The 12,847-nt window shown below is 43.1% G+C and overlaps 1 protein-coding gene across 1 annotated transcript in view; it reads left to right on the plus strand.

The window, feature by feature from the left end:
* The first annotated feature begins 2,360 nt into the window (after positions 1–2,360).
* LOC126428263 (ubiquitin thioesterase OTU1) overlaps positions 2,361–12,847 on the plus strand; it is a 47,331-nt gene continuing 36,844 nt past the window's right edge. The window contains exon 1 of the mRNA XM_050090180.1: positions 2,361–2,996. Within this exon, the coding sequence (XP_049946137.1) occupies positions 2,576–2,996 (421 nt within the window). The 5' untranslated portion in view covers positions 2,361–2,575. The remainder of the gene's footprint in view (positions 2,997–12,847) is intronic.

A 12,847-nucleotide genomic window follows, 5' to 3' on the forward strand; every position in this document is an offset into this window, starting at 1 on the left:
GGCCCCTTCTTGTTTATTTGCTACGTGAATGATTTCCCAAAAGTATTAGACACCAGTCATCGTATTACTATGTATGCTGATGACACCTCTGGGGTTTGCTGGGCACGTAGTAATGATGACCTAAATTCAGTGGTACAGAATTTTGTTGAAAAAGCCCAAACACATTTTGAAAAAGAAAACCTGAGGGTCAATATTAACAAAACTAATTTAATTTATTTTAAGACAAGTAGTTCAAATAAAAATACTGTTCTAAATGAGGACATTCAGGAAAATACCTGTTCAGAATGTAAATTTCTGGGGATATATATAGATGACAGACTTTCATGGAATCAGCAAATAGATCATGTCTGTGGTAAAATAACATCTAGTCTGTATTTACTAAGGAGATTAGTTCAATATTTAGATATAGAAGCAATAAAAATAGCGTATTTTGGGTTGGTGTATCCCCATCTATCTTATGGAATTGTATTGTGGGGTGGGTGTAGCCAATACAATATAAAAAGGGTATTTGTATTGCAGAAAAGAGTAATAAGAACTATGGCAAAAGTAAGACCCAGAACTTCATGTAAAAACCTGTTTATTAAGTTTAATATTATGACTATCTATGCAGTATATATGTTTCAATCAATATTATTAGTGAAAAAAGACAAAAAAGTGACAAACAGGAATATGGAAATCCATGATTACAATACAAGACAAAAATCAGACTTTCATATGGTGAGCAGACGATTGAATCTAACAACAAATACCCCATTCATTAAGGGAGCAATATTTTATAATTCTCTGCCAAACAACCTGAAACAGCTTTCTGGTAGAATTTTTAAAAATGAGTTAAAAAAATGGCTTGTATTGAAGTGCCCATACAGTATGGTGCTGACATGGTTTGACCTCAGGAACGCTATATTAAATATACTTCAATGATATTTTACTTAGTAGCATGTAATCTATTTATATTGTGTATCAATAATCTGAATGTAATTATTATAACATTGCCCATGCATGTTAAATACATGTTTCGAGCTGTAAGATAAATAAATAAATAAATAAAAGTATACCATGCATTCTTATGCCTATGCTTATCTGTGTCACATGTTTTGGGATTTATTTCATATTCATACTGTGGAAATTTGGTCTAAAAAATATTTACAAAAGCATGAAAAAAATCCACCAATGAATATGTTAGCAGAACAAAGTCTACTATTGTTAAACAAATCTTTGTTGTCATAATTCTCAAGTGTGTTATTGGTCTTGTGGTGCCACTTTAGGCTGCCTGAGCTCTTTAAGACTTCACATTAGGCCTTCATATTTATACCAAACTGAATCATGACCTCAGAAAGCGAAAGAAGCTACACCAGAACACATTAAATGTCTCCTGACATTTGAATATTCTGAGGACAAGGGGATATTAAATTCGTTACGAATCGTGGTTTGGCATGTTCTTTGTGTATTCGTAAATGAATCACTTGCCTTTAGCAGGCTACATATGCAGCGAAAAGCACAATCGTGCAGCAAACAGTTTAAAAATCAAATCCTAGACTCGTGTTGTAACATATTGTACATTTAGTGCAGAGTATTCAAAATTGTACACACAATATATACTTGTCATTAATTCATAAAAAGCCACCGTATCACAGCGATTGAAACATTTGAAACGCAAAGAGCAAATAAAATAAATTTTCACGGGTGACCGTAAACTTCTAATTTCAATCGATATCAATAACAGTCGCCGTAAAGCCTAAATTGAAATATTCGCATTTAAAGTCAATTTTGTTAAATCATCCCGTCATCGATTCAGTCACTTTGCCGCCAGCGATGATGTTAAGAGATACTATCAGTCAGAACAGCATAATAAGATATTTGTTTACAGCTATTTGTAAAACAGAACAGCTACCTGATATCCACTCAATTTGTTGCGTCGCTGTTTCGCTTTGAACATTCGAAAGTTTCTTTTAAACATCGCGCTTCTGTGAGGCGAGAGACTATCCGAGGCAAAGAGATTCTATGTGAGTAGTGATAAATTTAATTTTTTGTGAACATAAAACTTCAAAAAGTGCACTAGGTACTTGTTCATCTGGCAATATCTATAAATTAACCTTTTAAAAATATCAAGCTCTCAAATACCGGAATGATGACTTTCAAAACTGCCATTTAATTCTTTTTAAATGTCATTGACCTTTTACTCGTATTTGGTGCCAACATCTTAAAATTAAAAGTTACTGTCAGCAATTTGTTACAACGAATAATTGAAAAAGAAGAAGTTTATGATACATCGTTTTCTTCATCTCGTATTTCTAGGCAGGCACACAAACACTCGTATCAAAATATTCTGTTTATTTCAGATCTGTTATTGGCACTCTTGAAAGTCTTTTATGGCGCAGTATAACTAGCAGATGATACGGCTGTGATTGTTTACAAATGAATATATATGTCCTGGCTGACATACTTTTGTTGATTATGTGTTAAGTTTTTAAAGTGCAAGTCTCCTCATTGCAGAACTTTGAATGTGGTGCACTATAATCACATACGTGTAGATACCAGGCCTATTTTTAAGTTGTAGTCCAGAACTGCCTTTAATATGTCTTCACTTGTCTTGAAATTAAAAACGAAGTCGGGACAGAATGTAGTTGAAGGATTAACAGCAGCAAGTACTGTACGTGATCTGAAGACAAAGCTCTGTTCGTTGACAAATATAGGAGAAATGAACCTTCATGTGCTGAGTGGCTATCCCCCGAAAGCACTAGATTTATCAGACAACGAAGCGAACTTAAGAAACGTCGGAATATCGTCTGGTGATGTTTTAATAGTTGAAAATAAACCTGGTGCAAAACCGAAAGTGATTTCAAGAAACGATGTAATTCCTGCAACTAGACTGGATAACGATAGAGTGAGACCTCACGTAACGGATGCAATCAGTGACTTTCCAGGGGTTCTTATGCGGAAAATAGTTCCTGCCGACAACTCTTGCTTGTTTACGAGCATTGGCTTTGTCCTTGGAGGTGAGAATTAAGTAAATGATGACGCTTTTTGTTTCATATTTGTCATTTGTTATAACCCACAATTAGCATTTCAGTGCTTGTAGTAATCCTAGTAAACTTTCATGTGCAAGGATTCTGTCTGTATAATGGCGTGGTCATATGAACTTCATTTTACTTACTGTGTGTGGAGTCCACCAGCCCCCCCCCCCCCCTTTCTCCCTCTCAGGGAGAAACTCATTAGATTAATTTTATTAAATAGCATGGCCTTGGCCTGTATTAAATAGATTCATGCTTCCACCCGAAATTTTTTGTTTTCTTGCTATTAGTGTAGTCTACATGCTCAATGCAATAATTTGCAAGATGTGCAGTATATAGTATTTGTGCTACGGATAAAAAATAACTATTAATATATGAATTCTAAGGACTATTTCTGTGTGATGCAGATACCTGAAAGAGCTATTAATATGTTGGTTTCTTTACTCTTTGAATTTATGTCGCACTAGGCTGTACAAATATCAGAGTGGACAAATTTTAGCAGGTGGTAAATGCTATTATTTTAAAACCTACTGTAACTGTTAACATAGGTTCCTGAATTGTTTGCGTAATATGTGAATTTATTGACAATTGTAAAGTGGATACTGTATTCCAGAAAACTCACTTAGTGCATTGAATATCTATGTGGTCAATTGCTTTGTATTCATTGAGATCTGTGTGACCAAGAGAATTTACAAAGCATACAAGATTTACTATAGCTAGTCATTATGTGCCTCATCAGGAACATATACATAACTGAATACAAACTACTTATAAAAATTACCAAGCGACGTGGCGCTCAGGACGATGACTGTTCAAACCCACATCTGACAATCTTGATTTAGTTCTTCCATGATTTCCCTAAATTGCTTCAGGAAAATGCTGGGATGGTTCCTTTGAAAGAGCACGGCCAACTTCCTTCCCCGTCCTTCCCTAATCCAATGGGACTGATGACCTTGCTTTGGTCCCCTTCCCCAAATCAACCAACCAACTAAAGAAGTTAAATTAACAAATCTTCTGCCACTGTTATTTTTAAGAGTTCAACAAATGAGTATATCAAGTTATTGCGATCACACACATGCACATTCACTTGCACTGAGCAATCAGTAATATTTACAAGTGTAAAGTATAGAAGATATATAGAACACAGAGAATACAATTACAAAAGTGATGCTAGTCAAACACAGAACTACACTAGCACTGACATTGAGCAACATATCTGTAGACTGGCCAAATGAATAATATTTGTCTAATGTTTAGTATATATTCTAATTTATTCGCAATATAATTACTAGTCATACTGACACCATTAGGATATCATATGTCCGTTGCAGTGTTCAGTGAATGTGTTGAACGGTGGCTTCATTTTTCAAGTCCGCAATGAGTGTGCATTCAGTAATCATTAACGGAATGTTGAGCTCAGAAAAAGGAGAAGTATTAATATAGTTTATCAAGTGTACAAGTAAGATTATATGGGTCTAGTAAACAATGGAAAAAATATGGTGTACTCTTTGAAATGTGATGATATACTATGTAGAAAGTGTCTTGGGGTGTTTTTGTTTGTGTTTTTCAGTTGTACATTTTGTTTATAATATGTCATCTATTTCTTGTGAGTGGTGGCTTAGATAGTGTTGTGTACTAAATCTACATAAAGATAGTGGGAATGGCGATCCATTTTTTTAGCTTAGTGATAGAATGAACTGTAGGAAATGACCCAAGATAGTGTAGTGGTGGGGCAGTTGACTAGTATTCAGTAATGGCAGCAGTTCAAATCCTCAACCATTCATCAAGATTTAAGTTTACTGTCAGTTTGCTAGATCGCTAAAGGTGAAAGCCAGGATGATTCCTTTGAGAAGACATTCCTGATTTCCTGTGCCATCTTTTCCCAATCCAGACTTATGCGGAATGACATTGACATATATGGAATGCTAAAACCTAATCTTCCCCAAGAGTTTGAACTGCAGTGTATTTCCAGGACAAGGTTATGTTTATATATTTTTATTTATTTATGCAGCACCCTTTTTAACATGTTCCTGATATAGGACTTGTCAAAATGCAAGACAGTATAGAACCTGACATATAAATGTGTCAAGATATAGTAAATATAAGTTGCATACAACATCTAGATTGATACAGGGTGACAGTTATTGAACTATTTGAAAAGAAAAGAAGAAAACATAAATTAGTTACAAACTACAGTGCACACACACACTTTATTCAACATGTAAATGTCACTACAAATATTCAGATTTAGGTTATGACTCATTCGATACGCTTGCCATCATTGGCCATGAGTGGCGCAGACGAATACCGAAATTCTGCAGGACCCGCTGAAGTGTCGGAACATTGATGCTGCCCATAACCTTCTGAATGGCTGCATGCGGATACTGATTCCAATCATGCCAACCGTGCAGTTTGAGGGTCCTGCTGCAAATTGTTCAGAAGATTACAATGTAATAAACAATATTGTACTTAAATTAGGTGCAAGGAAAACAGAATTTTACGTACACAAATATAGACACTAAAGATACACCTTGATTGATTCTTCTAAAATGAGCAGTAATCTAGTTTCATGTGTGTAAGAAAATAGAATTTCATGTCTACTTATATGGCCACAAGTGATGCAACTACACTCATTAATTAACATGAGCAAATTAGTAAAAGATCTCTACAATCATCAAAGCATTCCTAGATAAAACTAAATTGCTGAGAAGAACGATTGAGGTAGAACCTACAGATTTGAGCAATATTCTAAATATTCATTAATTCCATACACACTGTGGATTCTAGAACAAAATTTTCACTCTACAGCAGAGTGTGCGCTGATATGAAACTTCCTGGCAGATTAAAACTGTGTGCCCCGGACTGAGACTCGAACTCGGGACCTTTGCCTTTCGCGGGCAAGTGCTCTACCAACTAAGCTACCCAAGCATGACTCACACCCCATCCTCACAACTATAATTCCGCCAGTACCTCGTCTCCTACCTTCCGAACCTCACAGAAGCTGTCCTGCGAACCTTGCAGAATTAGCACTCCTGGAAGAAAGGATATTGCGGAGACATGGCTTAGCCACAGCCTGAGGAATGTTTCTGTAGTGAAATTTTCACTCAACAGCAGAGTGTGCGCTGATATGAAACTTCCTGGCAGATTAAGACTGTGTGCCGGACCGAGACTCGAACTCGGGACCTTTGCCTTTCGCTATCAAGTGTTCTACCGACTGAGCTACCCAAGCACGACTCACGCCCCGTCCTCACAGCTTGACAGGGTGTGAGTCGTGCTTGGGTAGCTGAGTTGGTGGAGCACTTGCCTGCGAAAGGCAAAGGTCCCAAGTTCGAGTCTTGGTCCAGCACACAGTTTTAATCTGCCAGGAAGTTACACTGTGGATTGTTAATAAATCTTTTATTTCTCATTTAAATGTATTAGCTGGAATGCGATACCAAAGAACATATAACACCAATATTTTTGTTGTATACATTACGTGTTCTGTAGTTAAATTTACATCCCTGACCTAAATCAGATTTTTAATGTATTTGAAGATGTTAATAAAAAGAAAATTCCCAGTCCAAAAAGCACCTATCCCTGTGGAGGTGTTACTAGTTCATTGGATTTCATTTTGCTAATGTTTTTGTGTTGTTAGTGACGTTACCATGATTGTTTTAAGGCTTGTATCTTCACCATTAACATGGTGAACATTGTTAACACAATGCCATGAATCTACGACAACTAATCCCAATTATATTTCATTTATTGCTAGTGATTCATAAGTATATCAGTGCTGTAGTTGTTTGTTTTAAAGTACATTTGCCATTTTCAGTTGGTTTTTTATGCAAAGCACTAAGTAAAAGTTTGAATTGTTGTAGTGCTATTTCCATATATGTCCGTATCATTACTATTCAATATTGAAGGTACACCAGGAAGCCAATATATTTGTAAATGCAAATGGCTAGCAGACCAAGATTTTAAAATTTTATAAAAGCTTTCATATGCAATTTGCTGTTGTCAACCTCCCTTAGGATTTAAATGATTTAGGAGTCTCTCACAGAACAGCAGAAGCATTGTATTGTCGACATACAAACACAAAAGAAAAAGAAAACTTGTTAGATTTTGGAATAAATCCTTTGTCAAGCTAGAGTGCGCCCCTCTCCTCTCCTCTCTTCTTCACACACACACACACACACACACACACACACACACACACTCACTCACTCACTCTGCGGGTCCGGGGGTTAGAATAGGCCCGAGGTATACCTGCCTGTTGTAAGAGGCGACTAAAAGGAGTCCCTCCCCCTCAAAGGGGTAGTTAGCGCCTGCATCCGGAGATGGACGGTTCCATGACCTATATTTGCGGTCATTTTGGTTTTTCACTTCTTCTGGTTTCTTCCTTCCTTTGGTTGGTTCCTTTCTTTGTTCTTCTCCATCTCACTGTCTTACTTACTCTTTCACTTGCCTTCTTCTCCTTGCCTTCTTTGGTCTCCGCCTCGGCGTTTGAGACAGTCTGTCCTTTCTCTCCCTTCTTTTTCCTCTTCTTCCTTCCTCCCTGTGCGTGCCGGAAGGCCGACCCACGCATTCGCACGCGTAGCCGGTGACGGGGTAACGCATAATTCCCTGCCCTGGGTAGACAAGTAAGGCATGCACGTACCCCCCTGGTAAAGGCCAGGCCCAGGGAGGGGTGATTGCCTGAGCTGATACCTTCTGACCATGGCGATTGGTCCCTCCGTCTGTTTCTCGGGAGGTGTGACCTGAGGTGTAAACATTCACCTAAGGCGGGAGTGCCCTCTGAGAGGGTCCCCCCAAGGAAGGAGCGCGCCATCGGAGACGCTGGCAATCATGGGGGATTCCTCCGCAATGGATTTCTCTCCTTCTCTCTCAACTTCTGCCCAAAAACGGAAACTTGACCAGCCACCAGTGACAAAAGTACTACCGCCTGCCCCACAGTTCCTCGTAGTTTCTCGATCTGAGGATGGAAAGGATTTTTCCTCTGTCAACACTTTCGTTATCCAGAAGGGCATAGATGCCATCGCCGGATCTTTCAAGTCCTGTACCAGGTTGCGTAACGGTACCTTGTTACTAGAAACTGAGAGTGCCTTTCAGGCACAAAAACTGCTTCGGGCCACACCCCTGTACACGTTCCCTGTCCGGGTGGAGGCTCACCGCACTTTGAATTCGTCTCGTGGTGTGGTATACACTAGATCACTCGACGGATTGACTGACGAGGAGATTCAGTCTTTCCTCGCTGAGCAGGGCGTGACAGCTGTCCATAGGGTCATGAAAAAGGTCAATAATGGCCTTGTACCGACCCGGACACTTTTCTTGACCTTTGATAGTATTCAGCTGCCGTCGCGTATCAAAGCGGGCTATGAGGTTATTTCTGTTCGCCCCTATGTCCCGACACCTACGCGCTGTTACCAGTGTCAGCGTTTTAATCACACTCGCCAGTCTTGTTCCAATGCGGCTAAATGTGTCACTTGTGGCAGGGATGCCCATGAGGGTGACTGTCCACCTCCATCTCCTCGTTGTGTGAACTGTCAGGGTGACCATGCAGCGTCCTCCCGCGACTGCCCCATCTACAAGGAAGAACGCTGCATACAGGAAATTCGTGTCAAAGAGAAAGTGTCCACCTCGGCTGCTCGCAAGCTATTGGCTAGTAGGAAGCCCACGCTGCTCCCAGCGGGGAAATACAGTAGTGTCCTCACCTCTCCTCGGACTACCAGGGAGACGGCGACGCAGACATGTGATCTGACCTTCAGCACTACGGTCGTCCGTTCGGCCAGTGCTAAGATCGCCCGGTCGACGTCTCCTCTTCCTCTCGTCACCCCTCAGACACAAGCACCTTCATCAGCTTCTGCCAAGACGAAGACCCAGAAGTCAGATGCACGGGCCTTCAAGAAGGAACCATCCCGTGCAGACTTCCTACGTACCTCGAACTCCCAGCCATCGACCAGTACTTCCACTAAACGGCCTTCCAAGAAGGCTCATAGGAAGCACAGTTCTCCTTCTCCGCCACGGCGCATTTCTTCTCCTGCGCCACCCAGCGGTTGCCGCCCCGGGCCGTCATCCATTTCGCCTGGCCGCACCGCTGGTAGCCAAACATCTGGCTGTTCACCGGCGGTGGAAGCTCCCCCTCCCGGCCATCTTAACAAGATGGCCGATGAACCTATAGAAGCAATGGACGATGACTGTCCGCCTACTGATAGCGGCAGCAGTGCTCGCTCGAAGCCAGGCCCTCAGCGGCCTTCGAGGTGACCCCTTCTTGGAAGTTGCTGCTCTGCTTGCACCGTCCGCTCGTTGTAGCCCTCCAGGAAACGAAGCTACACCCATGCGATCAAATTGCCTTGGCACACTACACCTCTGTGCGTTTTGACCTACCCCCTGTGGCAGGTATTCCGGCTCATGGAGCGGTTATGTTCCTGGTCCGGGATGATATTTACTACGATCCCATCACGTTGCACACCGGCCTGCAGGCAGTTGCCATCCACATTACTCTCCCCACTTTTACATTTTCCATTTGTACCGTTTACACTCCATCGTCATCTGCCGTTACCAGGGCAGACATGGTGCAAATTATTGCTCAGCTCCCTGCACCATTTTTGTTAACTGGAGACTTCAATGCCCACCATCCCCTTTGGGGCTCTTCAGCATCCTGCCCGAGGGGCTCCCTGTTAGCAGACCTTTTCAACCAGATCAATCTTGTCTGCCTCAACACTGGCGCCCCTACTTTTCTTTCGGACACATCTCACACTTATTCCCATTTAGACCTCTCTATATGTACTACCCAACTTGCACGCCGGTTTGAGTGGTATGCACTTTCTGATACATATTCGAGCAACCACTTCCCGTGTGTTATCCATCTCCTGCATCATACCCCCTCTCCGTGCTGAACTAGTTGGAACATCTCCAAAGCAGACTGGGTGCTCTTCTCTTCCAGGGCGATCTTTCAGGATCAAATCTTCACAAGCTGCGATAGTCAGGTCGCACACCTCACGGAAGTCATTCTCACTGCTGCTGAATATTCCATCCCTTACACTACTTCTTCTCCACGTCGCGTACCGGTCCCCTGGTGTACTGCAGCATGTAGAGACGCTTTGCGTGCTCGTCGACGTGCTTTACGCACCTTTAAACACCACCCTACAGTGGCGAATTGTATCAATTATAAACGATTACGTGCGCAGTGTCATCGTATTATTAAAGAAAGCAAGAAAGCCAGCTGGGCTGCTTTCACAAGCACCTTGAACAGTTTTACTCCTTCTTCTGTTGTCTGGGGTAGCCTGCGCCGGCTATCTGGCACTAAGGTCCACTCACCAGTTTCTGGGTTGACGGTCGCGAATGACGTCCTTGTGGCCCGTGAGGATGTCTCCAATGCCTTCGGCCGCTTTTTCGCAGAGGTTTCGAGCTCCACTCATTACCACCCTGCCTTCCTCCCCCGAAAACAGGCAGAGGAGGCTAGGCCACCTAACTTCCGCTCCTCGAATCGTGAAAGTTATAATGCCCCATTCACCATGCGGGAACTCGAAAATGCACTTGCCCGGTCACAGTCCTCCGCTCCAGGGCCTGATTCTATTCATATTCAGATGCTGAAGAACCTTTCTCCTGCGGGTAAAGGTTTCCTTCTTCGTACTTATAATCGCATCTGGATTGAGGGACATGTTCCCGCATGCTGGCGCGAGTCTATTGTACCGATTACTAAGCCGGGGAAGGACAAGCACTTGCCTTCCAGTTATCGACCCACCTCGCTTACCAGCTGTGTCTGTAGGGTGATGGAGCGAATGGTTAACTCTCGTTTGGTTTGGCTGTTTGAATCTCGACGCCTACTTACCAATGTACAAAGTGGATTTCGTAGGCGCCGCTCTGCTTTTGACCATCTGGTTACCTTGTTGACCTTCATTACCAATAACTTCTTGCGGAAGCGCCCGACCGCAGCTGTGTTCTTTGATTTGGAGAAGGCTTACGACACCTATTGGAGGGCGGGCGAGAGCCACACGCCACCTTGGCTCCAGGCTCAGGTTCGCGTTCACTTTGACCTCAGCTCGCTCCCAAAGGAGGTTACCCCCGGTTCGGTATACCACTCCCGTTTTGTCGAACTTCGTTCGAAGTTCATTAATATGACCTTCATTTATACAGATGGCTCTAAGACCAATGACGGGGTCGGGTGTTCTTTTATTGTCGGGACACACAGTTTCAAATACCGGCTTCATGGCCATTGTTCGGTCTTCACAGCTGAGCTCTTCGCCCTCTATCAGGCTGTTCTTTACATCTGCCGCCACCGACATTCTGCTTATGTCATCTGCTTCGATTCCCTGAGCGCACTCCAGAGTCTCAGTGATCCGTATCCGGTTCACCCTTTCGTGCACCGGATCCGACGCTCTCTTCAGCAGCTGGCGGACAACAGTTCTCCAGTTACTTTTATGTGTGTTCCTGGCCGTGTTGGTATCCCTGAGAACGAAGCTGCAGATGCCGCGGCCAGGGCTGCGGTCCTTCAGCCTCGGACAGCTTCTCGTTGTGTGCCTTCGTCTGATTTTAGTAGGGTCATTTGTCAGCGCATTTTATCGATGTGGCATGCCGATTGGTCTACACTTACTGCAAATGAACTTCGGGCCTCGAAACCTCTTCCCGCGGCTCGGACGTCGTCCTCATGCCCTTCTCGGCGGGAGGAGGTCGTTTCGGCCCGCTTACGAATCGGACACTGCCGGTTCGGCCACCGCCATCTGCTGACGGCTGCGCTGGCGCCGTTCTGCCCGTGTGGGCACTTGCTGACGGTCCGCCACATTTTAACGTCCTGTCCGGATTTTAATACACTGCGTCTTGATCTTGGCCTGCCATGTACTCTAGATGCCATTTTAGCGGATGACCCAGGAGCAGCTGCTCGCGTTCTTCGTTTTATCAACTTGACAAACCTGTCTAAGGACATTTGATTATGCTGTTTTTTTAATCCTATGCCTGTCAATCTGTCTTTTATCGTGTTTTCCCTTTTAGTTGCTGTTTTAAACTTGTGCCTCGCGGTGCATTCCTAACGTAGTCTGGGCGCTAATGACCATTGAAGTTGTGCGCCCTAAAACCACAAAAAAAAAAAAACACACACACACACACACACACACACACACACAATCTGTGCCCAGACGTTGTGTCAGCTGGGAACAAAATGCTAGCCAGGTATGCATTTCAGCAGGTAGATTGGTTTGCGTCAGGTGGGGTGGTAGTGGCTCCAAAGGTGGCAGCAGGTTTGCTGGCTAGGGAAGCGGGACGGATGGGTGGTATGTGTCTGGGGCAGACATGTGATGTATGGGTATATGAGTTAGTGTGGTGTGGTGCACAATGGATATGACATGGATTGGGAGGAGGTGACAGGACAGAGGAAGGGAAACTGTGACAGTGTGAGAGTGTGGGGACAGTGGGTTCATGAAGATTGATGCTAGGAGGGTTATGGGTATAAAGGATGTGTTGTAAGGATAACTTCCATCTGGATAGTTCAGAGAAGGTGGTGGTGGTGGAGGGATGGGTCCAGAGGGCTGGGATTGTGAAGCAGAAATGGAATTCTTGCGCATTGTGCTCAGCTGCGATTGTTCTCGGCTGCATGTTGTGCCACTGAGTGATCAACCCTGTTGTCGGCCACAGTTTGGCAGTGGCTGTTCATTCTGATAGACAGTAGGTTGGTTGTTATACCAGTAAATATCTACATCCGCACTCTGAAAACCACTGTAAAGCGCATGGTGGAAAGTTCTTCCCATTGTTCCAGTTATTAGGGCTTCTTCCTGTTCCATTTATAAATATGGAGTGCTGCTAAAATGAACAAACGGCTCTGTTCTTGCTGTTATTAATGTAATCGTGTCCTCCTTATCCCAATG

The sequence above is a fragment of the Schistocerca serialis genome, chromosome 12, assembly GCF_023864345.2.
Source record: "Schistocerca serialis cubense isolate TAMUIC-IGC-003099 chromosome 12, iqSchSeri2.2, whole genome shotgun sequence".
Taxonomy (NCBI): domain Eukaryota; kingdom Metazoa; phylum Arthropoda; class Insecta; order Orthoptera; family Acrididae; genus Schistocerca; species Schistocerca serialis.